At 28.0% G+C, this 23,877-nt stretch overlaps 1 protein-coding gene across 1 annotated transcript; it reads left to right on the top strand.

Annotated features, from left to right (window-relative positions):
- The first annotated feature begins 5,406 nt into the window (after nucleotides 1–5,406).
- On the top strand, nucleotides 5,407–22,407 carry LOC142331634 (uncharacterized). Its single transcript, XM_075377659.1, has 4 exons — nucleotides 5,407–5,485; nucleotides 7,067–7,209; nucleotides 17,867–18,233; nucleotides 22,191–22,407. Exons 2-4 carry the CDS (start codon nucleotides 7,117–7,119, stop codon nucleotides 22,253–22,255), a joined length of 525 nt encoding a protein of 174 aa, XP_075233774.1. The 5' UTR covers nucleotides 5,407–5,485; nucleotides 7,067–7,116; the 3' UTR covers nucleotides 22,256–22,407.
- Nucleotides 22,408–23,877: the final 1,470 nt, after the last annotated feature.

Genomic DNA, 23,877 nt, shown 5'->3' with positions numbered 1-23,877 from the left:
TTCTCAAAACAATTATCAACTTATTTAAAATAAAATAAATATGAAATAAACAAAAGAGGATTGGTTAAAGAATGTTTTTATTTTTTTTAACTTCCTTTAAGAAATATTAAGAATTGAATTTAGAAACATTTAAACTAAGACCACACTAATGACATGAAAACTCAACTTGTAGTCAGTGACCAAGTTTTGAATATGATGGTACAGCATTTTTGCATTCAGGCTGTATAGCACACACATTTTATACAAATAATGCCATAAAAGGATATACACAATGATTGATAACAATATTCAAAAATGTCTACAACATACAATCATTTACATCATGCAAACATAATTCATACAATTGAAATAACTTGGTTCTAAAATTTGTAAACAATCAAAAAATTAAAGTAGGTTTATTTCTATTGATATACCATGTAAAGGTTTGATAGAAGTTTTGTTTTTAACTCCAGATTATAGATTTATACTTCAATCTTTGTGTAAAAGGAAAGCATTAAAACTGTTAGACAGTGGGTAAAGCATTAAATGGATGGGCCAAAGATCACTCACTAATTATGAAAAAAATTTACAATGTTTTTTGTAAATATTAATTTTATTTCAAATTAAACTTATAAACAAGAATAATTCGGTAAAAATACAACCTTCAAGAAAGAATAAAAATAATCACATTGTAATTTTGTGCTTGGAAAGTCAGAGGAGTATTTCTGAAACAGTATTAAAATTTTGAAAGTTTTATAGAACTAGAAATCAACTTCTGAGGCAGCCATCTGTGCATCGGTTATGAAATTTGAATAGACTGGAATTTGTATAGTCTGTTAGAAACAGTGTATTGGAGGCTGCCACAATGTTATCACGGACATTTTTCACTCAGTTGGGCATTAATCAAACATCATGACACAGAATATTGCACAAGGATTGAAAAATGTTTCCTTACAAAATCCAATTAGCCCATAAAATGGACTTGAACAATTGCATTACACGTGGATCCTGCGCCAGTAGTTTATCAACACTGACAATTCCTTTTTGCCTAATTTTTGGATGTCAGCCTATTTCCAACTTAATGTCTATGTCAACAAACAACATGCTCATTTTTGGGAGTACTGCTAATCACACGTTAACGTCAAGTTACACTTGAATGTACTTTAAAACCACAAAGTTATGGTGCAATGTGTTGTTTCTCAAAAGAATCATCGGGCTGTATTTTTTTGAAGAAAATCGTGTTTCAGTGACAGTGAACAGTGATAGATATAAACAAATGCTTGAGGAATTTTTCATTCCCGATCTTGGAGGTGATGTCAAAAAGGCCTAGTTCCAGCAAGATGAAGCCACAGCTCACACCAGCAGAGGCACAATGGAGTTCCTTAGGTAAAAGTTTGGAAATCGAATAATTTCAAGAAATTTAGATTTTTGTTGCCCTCCAAGGTTAACAGATTTGACTACTCCTTTTTTTCTTTGGCGCTATTTGAAAGAAAAGGTTTATGTAAATAAGTCACAAAATTTAGAAGAGCTAAAAAAACAACATTTGAGCCGAAATAGCAGCAATACCTGAAGAAATATTGGTTTTAAATGTACAAAATGTGTCAAAAGAGCCTAGACTTGTGAATGCTTAAGAGGTCAGCATTTAAAAGATATTATTTTGAAAACCTAACTCTGTTTTGACTGAAATTGTACTTAAAGAAAAAAATTTAATTTTGAGTTAATTTGTAATTTTTGTTGAGAAGTTACTTTTGCCCACTTCGAATAATATTAACAGCCTGAATTTAAGTAAAGCCTATTATTTAAATGACTCTATTATTTAAATACTCAATGTGTATAAAGAACAATCTTGAATATACAAAATAAAAAATTAGGTAAGAAATGGCATTGCAGGTGTAAATACTTAAGTTCCCAATGAACAACAGACCTCTCCCAGGGACCTAGCAATCCTGCCTATGTGAGCTCGTGATTCCTCCTATCTCCTACCTCCTGTTGCCTGTTGTTGGTGGGGATGACCTTGATAACCTATTTTTTACATATTTTAAACTCTCCAACTTAACTAATCCTTATCACTACATCTAGCTAGGTCTTCTAGGTCCTACTCTGATGGTTAAAAGAAATAAGGAGATGAACTCTTAAACTTCTGTTTATAGTTCCTATTTATAGTAAAGAATTTACAATATTAAAGATAGGACAACTTAAGTAGCATGAGATTAGTTGGAATGGATGGTAGAAGAAAGTAAGTGGTTATAAGACGTGGGAAAGGTGGAGTAGCAAATGACTAGTTAAAAGTTAAAAATAATGAAGCGCCTAAGTTTCAAATCAACGTAATGAATGCTATAAAGGAGAGAAAAATCACAATTATACTTCAGAATAAAGAATAAAATTGTACTTAAAAAAATATTAGAAGAGGTAATAAAAAACAAAACACTGATAAGCACAATTTTTTTTCTTAATTTGTGACACATGAAACCAATCAATCTATTTTCTAAAGCTGAAAATGAATTTGAAGTAAGAATTTTTCCATCACCCTAAGTTTTTGAAAATGGTTATTATATGATACATGACTCTCATGTGTTTTTTTATTTTATATGATTACTTGATGTGCTCAGTATATATTTTTAATCCTATTAATTAATTGTCAACCATGAATCAATAACTTAAGTCAAAACATAAACATTACATATCATAATATAACTCTCTTAGTTAAACCAGAAAAAATAATTCCACTGCCACTTCATATCAAAATGGGATTAATAACAAAATTTTGTAAAAACTATGAATAACAGTCAAGAATCCATGTGCATAAGGCAGGAATTCCTAAACATAAGTGAAGCAAAAATTAAAGAAGTGATTTTTGTTCACCTACAAGTAAAGGAATTGGTTGGAGATGAAATGTGTAATTCTGTGTTGACCAGTAGAACTCACTGCTTGTAAAGGTGTTTGCATTTAAAGACACTTGGAAAAGTTTTCTCAATAAATCACAAAATTACCAAGATAAACTGATAAATTCAGGTACTACACTTTTATTTTGTATAGCAATGTCATTATAACTAAATTATATAATTTTTTCAATGTAAACCGACAGGTAAATAACTTTTTAAATGTCAGTCTCATTATAGCATGACTTTATACTAACTACATCTAAATAATATAACTTTCTTGAGATATAAATTTCATTTTGTATCCATTTCCAAATTTTTTTCAGTTAAAATAATTTTTGGAAAAAAATTTTTATTTTCTTGGTAGTTTTCAAGGTGTATTATAATATTTGTAATTGATTACATTTTTTTTTTTTAACATATTGAAAGAAATATTGCATAAATTTTAAATGCCGTACTTATCTGATAATGAAAGGAGTTTCAAGGATAAGTGGAAAATCTTTAGGCATTTTATAAATTTAAAAAATATATTTATTATAAGAAAACATTCTTTAATTTAATTATCTTTAGATTAAATCTCCAAGAATGATATTTTACATGCTTGTTTTTTATAATTAATATGATTTTAAGATTTCATTATTAATATATTAATGAAATAGTTCTAAATTATTTGAAAAAAGTTTTATTTTAAAAGTAATGAAGAATTTTGAATTCAATGTTGTAATATTTAAAATAAATATTTATTGTTGTATTAAATAAACATACTGAAGACGATGGATGTGAATAAAACTGGTCTTAATAACATGTTGATGTATTTAGGATGATGCCTAATTACTTGGCTTTAAGTTAGAAACAATTTCAAATTATAATGGTGAACCACTGCTAGATAAATTCAAAGAATTCATTACTATTTTCAGTTCAAATAGTTCTACATAAAAACATATTTATTAGATGAGTACAAAACAACTCTGCAATGTTGGCAATATAGTAATTATTTTGCTCATGTAATGGTATATCTCTCTTGTACCTTTATCATTTTGTTTTTCTAGACCACATTAGGTTGGTATCATTTAGCAATAAGTGAATAGGAATTGACCATTTTAAATATGAAGGTAATACTGAGATCAAACCAATGTCTAAGCTTTCTTTAACAGATTATCATGTTTTTATCATTTATTTTTCTCTTAGTCTAAATGTTTTAAATTTAAGCTTGAAGTTAAATTGTACTGCTTGTGATATTGCAATTGAATTTTACTAAATTTAACCTTGAAGGTTGTTGATTAAATTTATCAATGTTGTTTGAATTGAATTTAATAAAATTCAATTGCAATACCACAAGCAGAACAATTGGATCACTACCCGAAGAGAGTGATAATGACATAATGTTGGATAATCATGTTTGGAGAAGATTATGGTCAACATGACCACAATAATGCACAAACTGAGGAATATAATTTAAAAATTTGGAATCCATGGACCATTTTCAAAGGATGCTCCTTTGAAAACTTTCCATGGTATGGTGTTTTACATGGTTTTGGTGTGTGGTGTGTTAAACAGTACAAGTTGGAATTAAAGAGTGATTGTTAAACAAAATTAAACTTTGTTTTCTAAATTAATAAAATGCCCGCCCTAAGACACTTAATTGTTTTATGTTTGTTAAGGGGATCTGGAGGTCAAATTACCATGAAATTTCAGTCAGGGAATTGGACTATATCGGAATTATTCCGAGGTAATGATCGACCGTCATTGTTAGAGCTGGAAAAGCATTTGCTGTTTGAGAAGATAGACCCATTTATAAAATACATTAAATCTCAATGTGATGTGAGTTGCAGTCAAATGTGAGTTTGTCTATTTGATTGTTTTTATATTTAACTAAGATTACATTAATATTAAATACAATTATTTTTGAGGGTGGTAGTTGCATGATTTGATTAGGTGTGGCAAAGTTCTATACAATCTCTTTTTTTTTACAGAATTAAATTAGTATTTTGGAAATTAAAAAGGTGATTTAAATAATAGTTCAACGAATTCTAAGAAAAGAAAAATGGGGCAATCGAGGAATAATTACCTACAAACTTAGTGAAAAAACTAACATATACGATTAACTGACACCCGCCATTAATTCTGCGTGCAGGATAACCAATCTCTTAAACGTGTAGTGAAAAATCAGTTAAAATAATTACAATAAAATACCAATGCTGACGGGATCTTAGGTTTCGATACCAGCTGACAGCATTATTCACAAGCTACAAAAATGTATCTTTCATCAGCGTCTGTAACTGTGTAGTTAGCTTATTTTTGCTTGAAAAAGGAAATAAATAAATAAATATTGACAAATATAATATCAACAAATTTAAGCCCTATACAATAATCATAAACCAATTTTAGTAATTAGGTTTTTTCTAAAATCAGGAACAGTAAAATGAATGTATCTTATATATAAATAAATTTATACCATTTTCAGATAAAATCAATTATTTTAGATTCTTAGTTGTATTTTTAAGTAAATGCTGAATGCATATTCCGGCTCTTTTCTGATTTAGGTTAAATAAAGTACAATTTATTGTTTAAGGATGGGGAAGTTTGTTTTGTTGAATTGTCAGCAGAAAGGATAACCTGCAATAAATGTTTGTTAGTTTATTTATTTGTTTTTTTAACGGGTCATTTAAAAAAAAAATTATGATGTGTTTGGTGCAATGAAAGTTTTACATGTATTTTACTTGTTAAATAAACATGACATATTGTCGACTGATATTTTTTTGTTAACTAGTGATGGTCTGGGGGTGGAAACATTAATGTAAAGTTATTAATTACTGAATGTCACTTAATGTTTATGCGAGTTTGATCATTTGTAATTCTTGCTAATTTCTTGTAGTTTTGAAGACAAATTAATTTAATATCACATTTAATGTTCCAGCCTATTTAACGTTGCAGTAGATATTTTATGTATTGCCACATTCTTAAATCGAAATATGAGTTGCACATAAGTTAACGGTAATTAACTGTGTATACTAAGCACGTCAAACTTGTGGACAGTTACAATTTATTTGAGTTTGTCAAATACCTAACCTATGTTTTCCCCCGTATTTTTTTTTCAATACTTATTCTGCGTTTTTTCATATGTGATTATAATTTTGATCGTATTTCATTGGCCATTTTCCCTACTTAAATGGGGTCAACCGCTTGGAATATTTGGATATTTAATTCACGTGTGATAACCAGACCTCGTCTTTTATCTATTAATGAAAACAGTACTGGAGTATCTTCTTAGTTTGAAAGATCTGAATTCAAAACGAAATGTTACAGAGCAGGGCGCTTTAATTACTACATAAGCTATTTGCATAAACATATTTTAAATAATAAAAAAACAATTAATTGGTCTTTTTTTAAATTTTATATGTAGTTATTTGTCTTTCAGCTACAATTATTGGATCTTACAGTAAAGTCAAACAACAAGTGTAGGATTTAATACAGACATCCTGATGTATTTTTATATTTTTTCCCAGTTGAGTGGTTTCTTGAATTTACTTGGATGAATATTTTCTTTCAGTCATAATCTTGTTAGAACTTGAAATTCGATTTTCTTTAATTGAATGCATTCAAATGATGCACAAAATGTATTTACAAAATTGAAGGTGGAGGGGAAGTGTGGTTGTTTTGTATTATTTGTCAATTTTAAGAAGAAACTTTTAAGTGTTGGATGTATCAGAGTTTTGTTCTGCTTTGGGTATATTTATTTGAATTTTGTTTACATAAGTACAACGCAGAAAAACAACAGTAATACTGTAAATTGGGTTTTTAGTATAAAAATATTTATACTTGTTTTAGTATTGAAAGTAATATTTTTTATAATCTTATAAGTTCCATTACTTCATTTCTTTGGTCTTTGAGAAAATTGTGAATGGCCCAGTCTTGATAATGCTAGTGTGATGATATGCCTATACATCTTAAAGAAGTGTGTCCAAGAAAGCTAAATTTTTTATTTGTGACTATTGCTAGTTAGAATGTAGAAGCTGAAAGCGTGTGTGTATGTATATAGTCATAAGCATGATGGTTTGTGATTTGTTAACTGAAATCATATTTGGTTTTGAAGTCATTCATGATAATGAAGAATTAATAACCATGACAAATTAATCATTGAAAATCACTGATAATGTAGTTAAATGAATGTTAATAATAATTTTTGCTTTCATTTTTTCACTTTCTAGATGGTGTAAATTGTAATGCCACAATACTAAAGTGTATTATCAGTAAATTAATGAATAATGAATTAAAAATTCCTAGTGCAAGTTTTTATCCATTTATCATGAATAACAATGAAGAAAAAATGGTACAGCAATTAGAAAATCAGGTGAGGTATTAGTTATTTTATAATTTTTGCTATTAATCTGTTTAACTTGTCTGAAAAAAACAAGTTTACTTTTAACAGAAACATAATGTATATTTTTGTGTGTCTGATTGGCATAAATAATGGTTCATGTGCTTGTTAAACCAGTTCTGTTTTAATGCTAATTGACTCTAAACAATACCTGATCACCATTTTGTTGTTGGGTTCTAATTAACAACACTCAGTTATACACAATCTGTTGATCATGGATACAACTAAATATGGCTATACTCATTGCACAAACTAGGGATGTGAATGCTTACCAGTTCTTAATCAAGAAAGTTGCTGTAGACATCTTGGAAACTTACAGAATTACACAAGAATCAATAAAAATGAAAAACCTATTTTTGACCATGTTCTTTTCTATTTACATTTTTAAATGATGATTATCATTGCCCATGTATAGTAATTGCTGGAAAGATATGTAAAATAGAAATGTTTTTATTTTCTTGGTATTGGCCATAAATATATTAGAATATCAAATATTGTTGACTGTTTTTAGGCAATGTCAAGGTTTAATAAAAATTTATTAAATTATAATTATGAAATCCTAAGTAAGACAGCAAACTACAATGTTTTCATTGATATCTTCACAAGACTTGGAACACCTCAGGCTGCAGCATCTTGGAAACTGAATAGGATGTTGTAAGAAATAGATAAGCAGCTTAAGTCTTGTTAAATAAACTAGTTCTTATGGATGATTGAAGATAAATAATGGTTGGATATATTTTCACTGCACTTATTAGTTTTTAATGAATATACTAGTTAATGCCGCTTAAAATAGTTTTTACAGCGAAACCTCAATAATCTGACTTAATATCTTGCATACTGAAAATGGTTGATAACATGGATAGTTACAGTTACTTAATTCTAAAAATAAATTAACTAATATTTCTCCAGTTTAAATAGTATTTTATCAGTTTGATATTATAAAAATTGATATTTTCTGACATGTCACCAATGTGAACCTTAAATCAATTAAAGAAGTAGTCCCTTCCATTGGGATGAGACTAATTCCTCAGTGCCTAATGATTACGATTGTTTAACAATCAAAATGGCCTTCTAGTTTTAGATTTTATGTAATTTCCATAATGGTTTTTGAACACTATTCCTATTGATTTCAATAATGTTTTACCAAACCTCTTTATATTTATGATTTTATGTTAATATTTATTTTAACTAAATCTTTTTATCAACAGATCATTTTTTATCACTAAAATTGGGCACATCTAGTCTTAGAATAATAATTATCTTGAGTTAATAAAAAAGTGAAAAATTCAGCAACAAAAATAATTAAGATTATTAAAATACTATCAGATTGCATACAAACAAATAATTAAATAAAAAGATTATTTAAAACTAAACAGACCAGTCCAAATTTTATAATGCAAAATTTTTCAGAACCACACTGTTAAATAAAAAGCAAATAAAAACAAGAAAAAAAAATTTATAAAGATTTAGGGAAAATAGCTTGCTAACAAACTAGAAATTGAGGTATTCCATTTTAATTCAACAAATGATCAGTGTATCACTATTTTTGATTTTTTTGGTATCTGGTATGATGATTACCCACCTTGTAGTGGCCAAAAAATATTTTTTTTATATTTAAAAAAATATTTTTTCTTGAGTAATAGACTATTTTCTAACTCGCTAACAGGTAAAATCAGGAATTTCATCACTTTTTCTATGAGATGTTGTAGCATTCTTATTTTACATCATGCAGATGATAAAAAAGGGGTTTTTGAAAAGAGTAAAAATGGAAATTCATTTCTTATTTCCTTTTGGAAATTCTTAGTGCACTTAAAATCCATTTTGTTACATAACCAAATCTTGTAATGTTTACTGAAGTTTCATTTACAAATTATTGTTTTTCAAATCTTGGACCCAAAATAAATAATGAAGGGCTTAAGATAACAGGCCTATTTTTTAACTCACAGGTACTAGTAGTACTTATAAAAAAAATGGACTGTTACCGAGTGTTCTTCATTAAAAAAAATGGCTGCCAAATCGTAAGATTTTGAAAATGTCTTTTTGGGGCAGGTAGCAAAAATCTGAAATGTTTACAGCAGTAAGTACTTTTTATGTGCTTTAAAACCATATAAAATCTATTTTGTTACTCAAAGGAGTTGACAAGCATTGAAACCAAGAAAACCGCTAAAAACACTGTTCCTTCCAACCGTAAACAACGAATCCAAAAATAATGATATGTATTTTTTTTCAGATTATAAAAATTTCAACTAAACTCATCAGAATGAATAAATTGATAATTAATAAATTGTCAATTACAGACTGATAAATAATAATTCTAAAATGATAAACAATTCAAGTTGTTCAATTCACTTTTACTTTATTTTACTCCTACTAATGGAAGTTATTAATAAATAACTTCCATTAGAACTATCCATTAACTAACCATTAAGACTTAACTATCATAACTTAGTGCTCCTGCCATTTTTTTTATTGAGTAGAATTGATAAGTCCTCATTAATTTTTGGTGTAATATTGTGTACTCTTCTATGAGTTGATAGAAAAAGCTCTGAAGGCATGAGAATCTTTAAAATATTTTCCACTTGAACCCATGTTTGATTATTCCTCAATGATTTCTTGAATGAAAAAAGTTTTCCATCGTGCGGATGGAAAAATTGTATTCGATATTTCTCTTCATTTTAATGTATTTTGACTTTAATGACTTCACCTAACAACCACTTACCACCTAATACACAGCAGACATAAATTTTACATTTTGCTTTGATAAACTTCTAAAGGAATCAGAAACACTAATGTCCTTGTGTACCGATAGTAATGTGAATGTTTCTGATTCAGAGGTTGCCTGACCTTCTGATTGTTGACTGACCTTTGAAGGCTTGCTTTAGTCACAGTCCTTTTACAGTTCTATCAATACCATCACATGGTCCTTTTCCATGGTATCAAGCAAAAAAATGCCATTCAGCTGCGATTTCAAAATCTTGATGATAGCACAAATTTATGAAATGTTTTTGTTTTTATACTGGGCTGAGGAACCATCAGAAAAATAAAAAAATTGTTTAACTTGTGGTAACAGTGTTTTTACTTTATTTATAACTTGCTTTTTGAAGTAGAAGAACATGTAGTATTGTGCTTCAAGTACTCACTAATCACACAGTAGCTTTGGCTTTGTAATTTTCCTTTCTTTTTAAAATTATGAGAAATGGATGTACTGTAGCATACGTTTTTGACCAGCGATATGAGTGGACTTCATCCTCTGTCACAAAAGGAAAATTTTGAGAGAAGCCTTCCGTTACAATACATTCACCCTCCAACAAGTTTTCCTTTTTAATGTTGAGGAAATTAGCTTGTTTCTTTGCAACAAAATGATTTCTATTTAGTTTATTTAAATTTTCAGTAAGTTTATGTAAGTACTCTTGAAATGAGTAGTTACTTCATAACAGTCAACAGAAATCCACTGTTTGCAGATAATCTGAGAAAAAATCATACCAGCTCTTTTGTAGTAATCTCAGAAATTCATTAGTGCCTGGACATTTTTCACAGTGTGACAGCATGCACGTTTCATTTTCTATATCACATACCATGGTTGAAAGCAGAATTTTATAATCAAATTTCATTTTTAGAGCAGATAACATGAGTTTTACATTTTGGTGGGTGACATACACACACACACACACAGAGTGAGTACATGCCTGACCCAGCAGCCAGATCACAAAATTTAGGTCTTAAGTTACATAAGATAAGTTTTTTGAATATTAATTTTCTTCTTGTCAGCTTGTCGTACACAATCCTTCTTGCTGGCATCATTCGGCTGTGCTCATCATTCTGGTAAAAATCATGGACACATTTAATAACAATTTCATCAGTTACATGACTGGGTTTCTATTTGCCGATTTGTAGCAAAATTCCACTTGTTTTAACTAATTCTTTGGATTGATGGGCTAAATACTGACTGATGGACTGAACACTAAACTCATTTTGAATTTTTTGAATGCTCCAGCTGCTTGGTAATAAACTTAAAATATTAATTTTTTCCTGGGTTGAGTAACTGTTTTCATTTTATTCTTTATTTTAATAATTAATTCTTCATTTTCCCTACTTAAATCAGCAAAATTTTGTGGTACTAAACTGGTTTTTTCTGTAGAAATATTTAAATCAAAGGAATCGTTTAATTTACTGGTAACTGAGTCGAATATTTTAGTAACTTCATTTTTTAAAATTGGTTTCTTTGTGCTGCTCAATAATTTTTGAAGCTTAGCATGGGAAATGCCAAGTGCAGAACAAGCTTTATTCACCAACTTGACTATAACACATTGAGGCTCAAATATATCTTGACATTCTGGCTTACTTTCTGTATCATCTTGTGATTTTTGTATTTTCTTTAAGCATTTTGTGCACAATGCTCTGTCTGGAATTAATTTTAAATCTGGATTGCTTGTTGAGAGTATCAAAAATATTTCTTAAGAGATTTCTTAACAGGTTTTAAGTGACAGCTAAGTGGATCAAAGCATTTTTTCCCATTAATATGAAAATATTTATCCAAATATTCAGTTTTATGAAAAATACAGTTATTTATTGCTTCAGTACATCCACTTCTTAAACTTAGCAGTGTTATTTACTGTTCAGTAAAGACTAAAATATTGTGCAATACTGACGATCTATTGTAAGTCAATTTGTGACACTTTTTCAGTGTGAATGCCAATTGAATACTCTATAATCTGTTTTTATAAAATTCAAGGGTTCTTACATTAACAATACAGTTAATATAAATAAAAAAACTACCAGTTGCACCTAACTTTGTCTTACCCTGGTTTTTCTGTAGCTAAGATAAGAATTTCTCTTAAAAATAAGATATCGCATAAAAGGAAGTTCACTGTTAATAAAATTACTTTATGAACAAGTATTCATTACTTAACCACAGTATTAATACTAGCAACAATATAACATATCACATTAAAATCAAAACAGTAACTGAGCCTTCTAAAATGTTTACATTCAGTCCATGCATGTCTATTCACTTTCATATTTAAATATGAGTTTGTGTGAACGATTAATACTATAAGTAACAAATTATCTAGAATATAAGCTATCTCATTATAAACATATGAAAATATTTTGTATAGTAAGCCTATTTTATTATCTCAGAAAATACATGCTGTGAAGTTTTTGAATACATTGCTCATGATTAGAAGGAACAGTGTTTTTAGCGGTTTTGATGGCCTCATTAATTGTCAACCCCTTTAAGTAACAAAATAAATTTTATACGATTTTAAAGTACATAAAAATTACTGTTATAAAAATTTCAGATTTTTGCCATCTGTCCCACATGTGGTTTTCGACCCCAAAAATGAGACATTTTCAAAATCTTACAATTTGGTGGGCTTTTTTTTAAATGAAGGACACTTGGTAACAGTCCAATCTTTTTTTTATAATTACTACTAGTACCTATGAGTTAAAAGAGTAATAAACAGGCCTGTTACCTTAAGCCCTTAATTATTTATTTTGGCCCTAAAATTTGAAAAAACAACAATTTGTAAATGTAACTTCAGTAAACATTACAAGATTTGGTAATGTAAAAAAATTAATTTTGAATATGAATACACTAAAATGAAGTCTCATCTTTACTCTTTCCAAAAAGCTCTTTTTGACCTCTGTATGATGTAAAACAAGAATACTACATCTCATGGAAAAAGTGACGAAAACGGCTGTTTTTACCAGTTGGCAAGTTAGAAAGTAGTCTATTACATAAGAAAAAAAAATTTTTTTAAATATAAAAAATTCTTTGGCCATTACAAGGTAATGTAGTTATTACAAGTAGTTATCATATACGAAATATCATCAAAACCAAAAATAGTGATGCAATAACATTTTTGTAAATTTGTTGAATTATAATGGAACCTCCAATTCTAGGTACCATTTTGCCCTTCAGAATTGCAAAAAAAATCATTATATACAGAACACAATTACCAAACAAATACATTTGTGAATACATAAACCTTGCAATATATAAACTGAACTGCTTTGGCCACACATATTTGTACATTGGTAAGAGCATCAGCTTCAATCGTAAGTTGTTCATTGGACCAGTTTGATGCTACTCTTCATTCCTTTCTGTTCTCTATTAGTCTTTTAACGTCAACATAATTATTGGAGGTTATGTTCTCAGCTAGCTGTTCTGTAAATATTAATATTGGTATTCCTCTATAGATTTTATCCAGCACATCCGTCCCAGTGGACTTAGTAACTCTACCAGTGGATCTTAGTAACTCTTCATTTTGTATTTGATCAATCCATATAACTTTCATCACCTTCTGTAACACTACATTGTGAAGGCTTCTGTTCTTTTCCTTTTTGCTTGAATATTGTGAAATAATAAAAAATGCAACATAGGCCTAGTACTAGATGAACAGACAAGATTCAAATTCAGCACATTTTCAGCCACATTCTAAATGTGTGCTCAAAAAAAAAAGAGAGAAGAAAAACTGGCAGCATAACACCAGCTGAAACCAGGATGAGGATAGAACACTAGTATTTAGTGATTGTAACAGAACATCTGGAAATGCTTTCAAGTAAGTTATTAAATCCATTATATTAATAAAATTGCTTTGGTTTGTCATTTTATAAGTTTAAAATTCTGACCAACATGGGTAAAGAAAAATAAAATGATTAATAAATCAAACTATTATAACATTTATAATAAAGAAGGTGTATTCAGAATTATGAATTAATGTATGAAGTATTATTTATTGAAAATTATGTATGAAAAAATACAAATAATATTACATAGGTACAGTAAGCAGAAATTAAAAAAAAATTACAGTAATATATTTAAGTTTACAAATATGACAAAAGATGTCTTATCTTCATGGGTATATTACAAATACATAATTTTGAAATGAAACTTGTGTATTACTTTGTCTAGTTAAAAAAAAACTATTTTTCCTAAGACACCTTGTTAAGCGTTAGTAAGTAAGAAAAAGTAAATCTTTATATGGTTCATGTATGAGAAACCTGTAAATCTTCATTATACATTGGGCTTTCTAGCATTTTTTCAGAGACATCTATTCTAACCAACTACTTAACCAGGTTCACAATTATTAAATTGAGTATGACATCCTTTCTAGCCAGAAAGTTAGCCCTCTATTTACACGTAATTGTATAGTGTCTATTTACTTGCATAATTCTGTTTTAAGAAATGAAAAAGTCAATAATAAATTAAAATTCCACATGAAAATGACATAAAATTGAAAAATAACTATGTAATTAATGAAAAGTTCAAAATCGATTTACAGAAATTATGATGTTAATTTAATATTTATTCATGAACATATGTACAAAGAAACATGTTTAATTAATAATGATTTGCAGATTAAATAACACATTTAATAAACGCATAATAATCAGAAAAGCAGAGTCTATAATAGATCAGTTTTTAATTAAAACATAATTGAAGTTCATGTATACTCACTACTGTTTTAAAATATATTCTAAACTTTTAATAAAAATTTATTCATGCATGTAACTTTTAATGAATTTGTAGTGAAATTATATTGAACTGCTTGTTTTATCAGCTAGTAGAGGGACTAGAAAATCACTCACAGTTAGAAAGAAGTTTGTGATAATGTGAGTATTGTAACCTTTTCACTGTATAATACATTTTACTCCTTATTGTAATTTTGTTAGAAAAATGAAGTTTGATTCAGAATATTAAAAAGTTTCTCATTTATGTAAAGGTAATTTAAAAAAAAAAAAACATCAATTTTTTAAAGTATAAATTTATTTATCTATTCCTTAATAACATTTTCACAGTTTGAGGTAAAAATTTATGGAATTTAAAAATCAAATTTTCCAATAAATAGGCATTCAATATTTATGAGGTGTGATAAAAAAATTAACAAGAATTTTTTTTATTTTGCATACTGTTTTTTCAACTATTTTGGTTTTTTCACACCCAATGGCAGCACTGCCTACAATATGTATCAATATTTTTAGCTCTATCAGATGTGCAGTTCAGATTTAGCCATGTAATTACATATTTTATGAGGTAATTAACTTTTTTTAAAATGATGGAACAAAGGATTTGCATTAAACTTTGTTAAAAATTGAATAAAGTGCAGTGAAGGGATAAAGATGAAAGAATACAGTATTGGTGAGGATATTAGGCTGACAACAAGGGTTTATAATTGATACAAATTCCTTTAAGAAGGTCATGAAGACATTGAAGGTGATAAAAAGGTTGGATCTACTAACACATCAACAACTGATATAAATAAAGACAAAATAAAGGATTTTGTTATCAGTAATCATTAGATCACTGTTAAGTTACTGAAGAGGTCGGAATTTCTAATGGCTCATGTGAAACATTTTGACTAATATTTTGGGTATGAAACAAGTAAGAGCAAATTTTTTTCTAAAAATGTTGAATTTTCAACAAAAGTGTAAAGAAATCCTAGAGTAATTCTTAGTTGACAATCTGATGACTCAAAATTACTCAAACACATCATAAAAGATGACAAAATATTGGTGTAGAGTTATGATATTGAATCTTCACTTCAATCATCCCAATGGAAGTTTCCTGAAGAACCAATTTTGAAAAAAGGACACAAAGTTCAATTAAATGTTAAGGTTTTTTTTTTTAAATTATAATTGTCATTCAATATGAACTCTTACCGTTGTGAAACACAAATTACATGAGGCAATCCAAAAAAAATTGTACAAATGTGCACAAACAATTCTTAAATTTTGCTCCACAATAACATTCCAGCTTACACCTCACCATTAATTTATAATTACAGTCGAACCTCTATATAATGAAATCGAGAATCCCAGGAAAAGTTCATTAAATAGAGGTTCTTCGGAAAAATTATTGTTAAATTGTATGTTTGTACTGAACAATAGAGGGAGTATTTGTTAAATGTTTTCAAAAAAATTTATTTGTTATGTCTACGTTCTCTAGGTAAATGTCTCATTTAGATAAATGAATGAAAGTTCGCACAGTAATTTTTGTGCTCTGTATTAGTTGACAGTAACTGCAGAACATGTTTAAATTTTTTCTTTGAATTTTATTGTTAACGGGTTATAAGAGAATCTTGGGAATTTTTGCTTTACCAGTTCAGTAAAACTAACCTGTCATTCTTGACTGTTGCAAGAATACTTTGTGTTTGTATACAGATACAATTTAGATATGGAAATCAAAAGAATAACCTTAAATTCACAGAGATATCCAAAATACAAAATTTAATGTCATTATTTTTAAAAGAATTTGTAAAAATTACTGTATGTTACTACATAGCTGTATTATGTTAATATGCATTATCGTTACATAGAGGTATGAATATATTAAATAGAGGTAAATTTATTTGTAGTTTATTAAAATGTCAGTGTAGTAAAAAAATCTGTAAAATTGATGTTTGCTTTAATTGCATTTAGCAAATAATAAGACCTACTGATGCTGCAACCTCCATATCCTGCGAAGTGGCAGGATGTCAACATGGCATCTTGTGACTTTTTTCTTATTTCCACTGATTAACGGAACACTTAAAAAGATTATATTAGTTGATGGCAGTAGATAAACTGAAGAAAAATTGAACGTAAGGTTATGTCAAAAAATGACCACAAATGCGTGAGGATTAGAAGAAACGCTGGCATAAGAGTGGGGGACCTACTTTGGTGGAAAAATAAGTGTAAAAGAATAAGTAAATTCTTTCTGATTAAAATGATAATTCTCTTTATTTTTATATCACACCACCTAAATGTTAATATAAACAGTAACCAATTATTCTTATTATAATAACAATTCTAAAAATTAAGTAAATATCATCATCAATCCATCCTCACCCTCTTCTTCATCATCCTTGCTTCACTTGCATACAAGAGCTCCATATATAGTATTTCGCTAATCTCTTGCTTAACTCTAAGCCAGGCTTTCACCACATATTCTTCTTCTTCATAAAGGCTTTCTTTGCCATTGCTATTTTTTCTTTTATTTCCATTGTACTCTTCCAGTCCTGTCATCATATCCCCAATTTCTTATTGTCTGTAATTTTTTTAAATTCTTCCTTCACTTGTTATTACCACTAAATCCTCTTTGTTATTTACTTCTAATAATTAAGTAAATGTTACCTGCTATTAAAACTAATTATTAAAAAAAATGTTTAAACTTTTTTTAAACACATAAAATTAAAATTATATATTTCTGTTGTCATAGGATATCAAATTTATTTATTAAACTTTCTTAAACTGTAGAAAAAAAATCATAAAGAATTAGATAAAAATAAATTTTTTATTAAGATATTATTTAAAACTGTCAGAAAGTAGCACGATGTGAGATCTCATGAATGCAAAATAGTGTATGTTTTAAAAAATCTAAAACATGAGTGCAATATATTACAGAAAAAAATATGTTCATGGTACACCTGAGGGTATAATCAAATTATGCAATAAAATGAATATACTTTTTTAAGATTATAAACTAAACTCTAAAAATGCAGTCAGCAGACAGATAAGTCATTACCTAATCAACTTATAATGAAAATATTTATTTTTTTATTCAGCTTATTTTTGTTAGGATTTTTTCAATAAAAAAATTTATTAATCCCAAATATTATTCATTTTATTGATTTATTTTTTTTTATAGGCTTCAGATGAAATACAACATGAATTGCAGCCAGTAGCAGTTGACAACAGTGATTTCATAATAAACAAATTACCAAGTAGTGTTAGTAATAGTGGAGAAGATATTACTAATAGGAGTGATCATAAAGTGACTAACATTGTTATTACTAATAGTACAGAGAATAATTGTAATGAAAATAAAGATGTTTTGTCAGAATCATCGGTCAGTAACAATGATAGTATATCAAATAACTCCAGTAGTGGTGATAATTTAGAAAAAAATGAGAAAGGAGAATTTAGTTTAGAAAATGCAATCAATAATTGTATTATAAAAACTTCATCGTCATCAGCTGCATTATATAAAGAAAACGAGTTAAAAACTTATAAAGGTAATAAAAATGTTATTTTCAAATGTTCTTATTGTGATAGAATTTTATCATCAAAAAAAACATTAAAAAATCATATTAAAAATCATTTAGGTATACGTGATTTTGTTTGTGAAATTTGTAGTAAAACCTTTACGTCAAAAGAACAAGTAGATTGGCATAGAAGAATACATAATGAAGATATTAAAAAATATTTATGCAATATTTGTAATCACAAATTTATTAATAAATTAGATTTAGATAGACATTTAAATACACATTATATTGGCAATAATGATGATAATAAAAAATTTGAATGCGATGTATGTTTTAAAAAGTTTAGCGAACAACGTTTACTAAATCGTCACGTTAAAATTCATACTGGTATGACAAATTATATATGTAATATATGCAATAAGTTTTTTACACAAAAAAGTAGTCTAGAAATTCATATGAAAATGCATTCTGGTCAAAAAGATTTTTTATGTGAAATTTGTAACAAGGAATTTATGTATAAAAACATTTATTTAAATCATATTAAAGGTCATAAAGGTATTAAAGATTATATTTGTGACATATGTAGTAAAGGTTTTATAGATAAAAAAACACTAAGTAATCATTATAAAATACATACCGGACAAAAAGATTATAAATGCACTGTATGTAACAAAGAATTTACCGAACGTAGTCATTTGCGTAGCCATTTTAAAATTCATAGCGGTGAAAAGAAGTTTGTTTGCGAATTATGTAATCATGCTTTTACTTATAAATGTAATTTAATACAACATAAAAGAACTCATTTTAAAGATTCTGCTATAATTAAAAAAGAAAAAGAAACTTTGTCTATTAAACAAGAAGTTGTTTAAAATTTTTGTTCATTTCATTATGTGATATAGTAGTTCAAACATATTTTTTTTTATGAAAAGTATGTTGCTTATAATGAACATGCAAAAAATCTCTCCAACTGGACATAAGTTTTGGTTACAGAGTTATACATACAATGGAGTATTCATGCAAAATGATAGGTGAATCAAAAAGACAAAAACAATGATGGAAAAGTTTTGATCTGTTTCAGTATCCAGCAACCCTTTTTCTAGATTTTTTTTAAGTACATGGGTTTTTACTTATTTAGTGCTTCTGGCAACTGTATTTTGCTCCAGCAGTTATAAATAGCCGATTGCTATTGGCTTCACATGATTGTCACATGGCAGTTTTTATTTCCCATTAATCTATTCACTTGCACTTATTCAATGTACATTGCATGTATATTTAATTTAATGATAATCAATTGACTTTTTACATTTACACATTGTGTAAACAATAGTATAACTCTGATTTATCTTTTCTTTTGATTGTAATTCTTCTTTAGGTAGCAAAATTATGAACCAGTTATTTAATGGGTTATTATACATCTCTCTGGTGAAAATTATAAAATTGCTGTAATAATTAGGATTTGTATTCAATGCTATTTTGAACAATTTATCTTTAGTTAACTCCAATATCTGAGAATCTGTGAGAGTAGAAAAAAATTAATTCTTGGCAAATAACAGATAGAAAATCCAGTTATTCAGCTCTTTTATCTGTTCATTGTTCTCATCATTTATGCATTATTAACAGTAACCATAAAATCTGAAAAACCACATGCACTTGTAAATAAGTGGTCCTTTTTTCAAAATTTAAAAATTTGTTTGCTTCAAAAAGAGATAGAAATTTTAATTTATGCAACTTTGCTTATATTTTACATTCAACATTTTTTTTTGTAGTTATTTTAACCATTTTATATACAAAGAAATTAGCTAGAGTATTTTTTCTTTTTAATTTTAAGTCATTAATTTACAAAAGATTTAGTGGCACAGATTTAATGTAAAAAACAAAAACCATAAATTGTATTTACTACATTTCTTGTAGTGCTGTATAATAGAACTTCTTTAGAGACAGTAAGGTGTGGTATTTTTCACAATCATCAGGATCTGTTCAAGTACCAGAATTAATAAATAAATTATTACAGTATGTCATGTTTAAAAAAAAAGAATAACAAATAAAGAGCATAGTTCTTTTTTATTTAGGTCGGATATGCATGATAACATTTTCTAGCTGGAAAATTTACTAGTTTAACATCTAAAACGTAATTTTAATTTACAAAAAAATAGGACATTGTTTAGTACTGTATGAGACATTCTTAGCTGTTCTGTTTAAAATTATTTAACCCATTCTTACATATTAGAAAAATATTGCTCTGTGATATTTATTTTACGACAAAGTAAGATGAATTCTATTTTGCTTCTTTATAAAGAGTGTTCATCTGTAATATTACTCAGATCTGTTTAATATAAATGATAGTTATAATAAACATAACTATATTAATTAAAGTTTAATTTATAACTACAGTACAGAAGAGAAATTGATAATGTGTATCTAGTCTTAATGAACTACCATTTGTCATGATCTGAGTATGTGGGGGGAGTATGTTACAGTCACCCACTCACAGAGGGTTGAATGAAAAAATAATATTTTTCAACATGTATTTTGAAGTTCAGTTAATTGTGTAGCTCTGAAGTTGCTATTTAGTTAACTGTTAACTGAACTTAATCTTCTTAATATAATAACTTATTGATATCCTTAAGTTTATTAATCAAGTGTGATTAATAAACAGATGATGATTATTCATTTGATGAGGATGTTTGTTATTAGTATCAGAAAGGGCCATAAAAATCCTATCTAAGCCAAGAAAAAATTAGCATAAAAAAATTAAATTATTGTATTTGAGAGATTGGTTTTAAGCAGTAGAACAGGTAAAATAAATCTTAATTTAAGATTGTCCGTCGCACTATGCCTTTAATAATGGTTATTAAATTATGTTACGGTTACAGTTGTAAAATTTGTACTGCAGTCTTGTTTATAAATTGTTCATGTGTAGAATAATAGTAAGAACTATAATTATATATTGGAATGACTGGATGGTTTAGCCCCTGTAAAAATACAAGGTAGGCAATTTGAAAATTTTATTTTGTTTGTTGGTTTATACTCGTAATTTTATGCCTGAATTTCTGGTCATTTAATTTGCAGTAATTTTTTTTCTTAATGTGTATATATTTTTAACTTATTATTTATTTTTATGATTTTTAATATAGATTTTATCTATTGTTATTGATTATGATTTATAATTTTGTTGATTTTAATTATATTTATTATCTATTTTTTTATTATTATATTATATTTGTGATTGGCATCCATATTCCATGTGCATACTGGTTGAATCATTACTAAAGGATTTGATACACAAGGACCAACCAGAGAGTAAAGAATATTCATACATAGTGTTTGAGAAACTTGGATTTTTCTATAAAGATGTAAAGTTAATTCCTTGTTATATTATCTTAGCCTGTGCCCACTTCCATGACAGTACATTAGTAATGATTTCCTGAGCATTTAATAAGTATGAAAAAATAAAAAATTCTTCAAGTCTTGGCTCGTTAGATGTAGTTCTTCTACAGTCCACTTATAATATATAATTTTGAAATTTATATTCCTTGATAAAAATTTCATAAGCACAAATTTTAAATAAAATAAGTTAGAATTGTAACTTGTGAGAGCATCTTTTGCGTGCTGTATAATTGCCCAGGATTGGTATAAGTGAAAAAATCATAATGTTTGTTCTGTTCCATCACATCTTATCAATATGTGGAGTTGACAAGCCAGTTTGCTTTGTTGTCATGACAACCAAGTCCAGTGCTCCAATGCTATGTTTCTGGTAGGAGTTGGAAGGGGCATGATGATCAGGCAATTGTCAGTATGTAAGAATTTGCCTGTTAATTTAATCTGTCATGACAGTTTGTGTTGTGACAGCATTGTTAAGTTTTGGGGCATTATGTTTCTGGTTTTTTTGTTTTTATTGTATACTGTTAATGTTTTTTAATAGTTTTATATTCTGTATTATTTATGTTTTATATAATATTTCAGAGTGTATTTTATAATTTGCAGCTTATGAAGTTCACAATAGATGTTCCAAATTATTTAGTTTAATATTTGATAGAAACACTGTTTAATCATTGGAAAGAAGAAGAAATAAAAGATATATTAAACAACAATTTTTATCCTACTCAACCAAATTATGTAGTCATATAAGTTGACCTTCTGACAAGTTTTTAAATGTCGTTTTAAAAATAATTGGTATACTGAATATGGGTGGTTTCAATTAAAGTAAACTGTTTTATTGGCCTAGTTTATTTTTTGACGTTGAAAGTTCCTTGGAATAGTAATAGTTTTGATGATTTTCCAAATGGATCCTGATTGCTATGTAAACACAGATTCAGCAAAACATTTGATTTGCATTATTCAATTTAGACAAAAAAGAATTTAAATAGAATAAACATTATAATATAAACATCATCTAGTTGATTTTTAGTGAATGATTATGAAAATGTTCAGTTAAACAGACTTAGGGGGTGAAAAGTTCTGAGCCGGGATAAGAAAACAACATTTTTCTTGGTAAATTTTGATGTATTTTTCAACATAAGTCACCATTAAGGTCTATACACTTAGTCCAGGGTTCCACAACAGTGCTTATGCCAGTTTGGTATGTCAATTTATCAACTCCTTAAAATAACCATATACAGTGGCAATAACTTCATTACTGGTGAAAAATCTCTTCCCTCCATTGTTTAGGTTAGTAAACAAATGATAGTCACTGGGAGCCAGATCAGTCTTGTCAGCCGTCACAAATCAATGTAAAAATTCCCCTGGATTGCACCAAAAGAGCTCAAGACAATCACTTGAAATGTTTTTTTGGCACCATTTTTGGTTAGGCATAAGCAAACGCAGCACCCTTCTAGTGCACACCCGAATGTTAATGCAAAATATTGTGTCTGCGTTTTGTTGATATGCCTACAGACTCTGCTAACTCATTCACTGCCACTTGTCAATCTACCAAAACTATTTTTGCACCTTTTTTTATCATTTCTGTTGTACTCACTTTAGAAGGGCATCCGCTGCATAGTTCATTACTAGTGTGTGTCTGACCCATTCTAAACTCTGCGACCCAATGTTTAATTATTGTATTTGATGGAGAAGAGTCTCCTAATATCATATCAAGCTCTTCTTTATTTTCCTTTGCACTTAAGCCTTTCAGAAAAAAGTAATTTAATTACTGCACAAATTTCCAGTTTTTCCATTTTCTGAAAAAAACACCTTATTTCTCCACTTTGACAAGACTGTAAATACTATATTAAGTGAAGCAGTGTCTTGAAACGCTTATAGTAAACTAAAGAAGAATGAAATCATGCGCGACATCACTGAGAAATTATGCCACCTGTGTGTGAGGCCCAGAACTTTTCACCCCACCCTCGTATTATGACAACTGTTACTACAATGATTCTTTTTTTTTTTTTTAAAAAAAAAACTACAATGAGCTTCCATGGATGTGATGGATCAATTAGTTCTCTCAATTTTGGAAATTTTAAGGAAATATTAAGTTCATTTTTAAAAATATTTCTGAATAGGTTAAAAAAAATCACTATGGAAAAATGAAGAATGTTTTTAAAAGCAACTTAAAAAACAATTCTAAGCAAATTTTTAAAGTGTGTTGAATAACCAATTAATGATTATATACAAAATGAAATTAATGCTTGTTTTTTTTCTGTAAAGGTTAATGATTCCAATGACAATCAGA

Source organism: Lycorma delicatula, chromosome 10 (assembly GCF_047948215.1).
Source record: "Lycorma delicatula isolate Av1 chromosome 10, ASM4794821v1, whole genome shotgun sequence".
NCBI lineage: Eukaryota > Metazoa > Arthropoda > Insecta > Hemiptera > Fulgoridae > Lycorma > Lycorma delicatula.
This window is presented reverse-complemented; position numbering and strand designations above follow the sequence as displayed.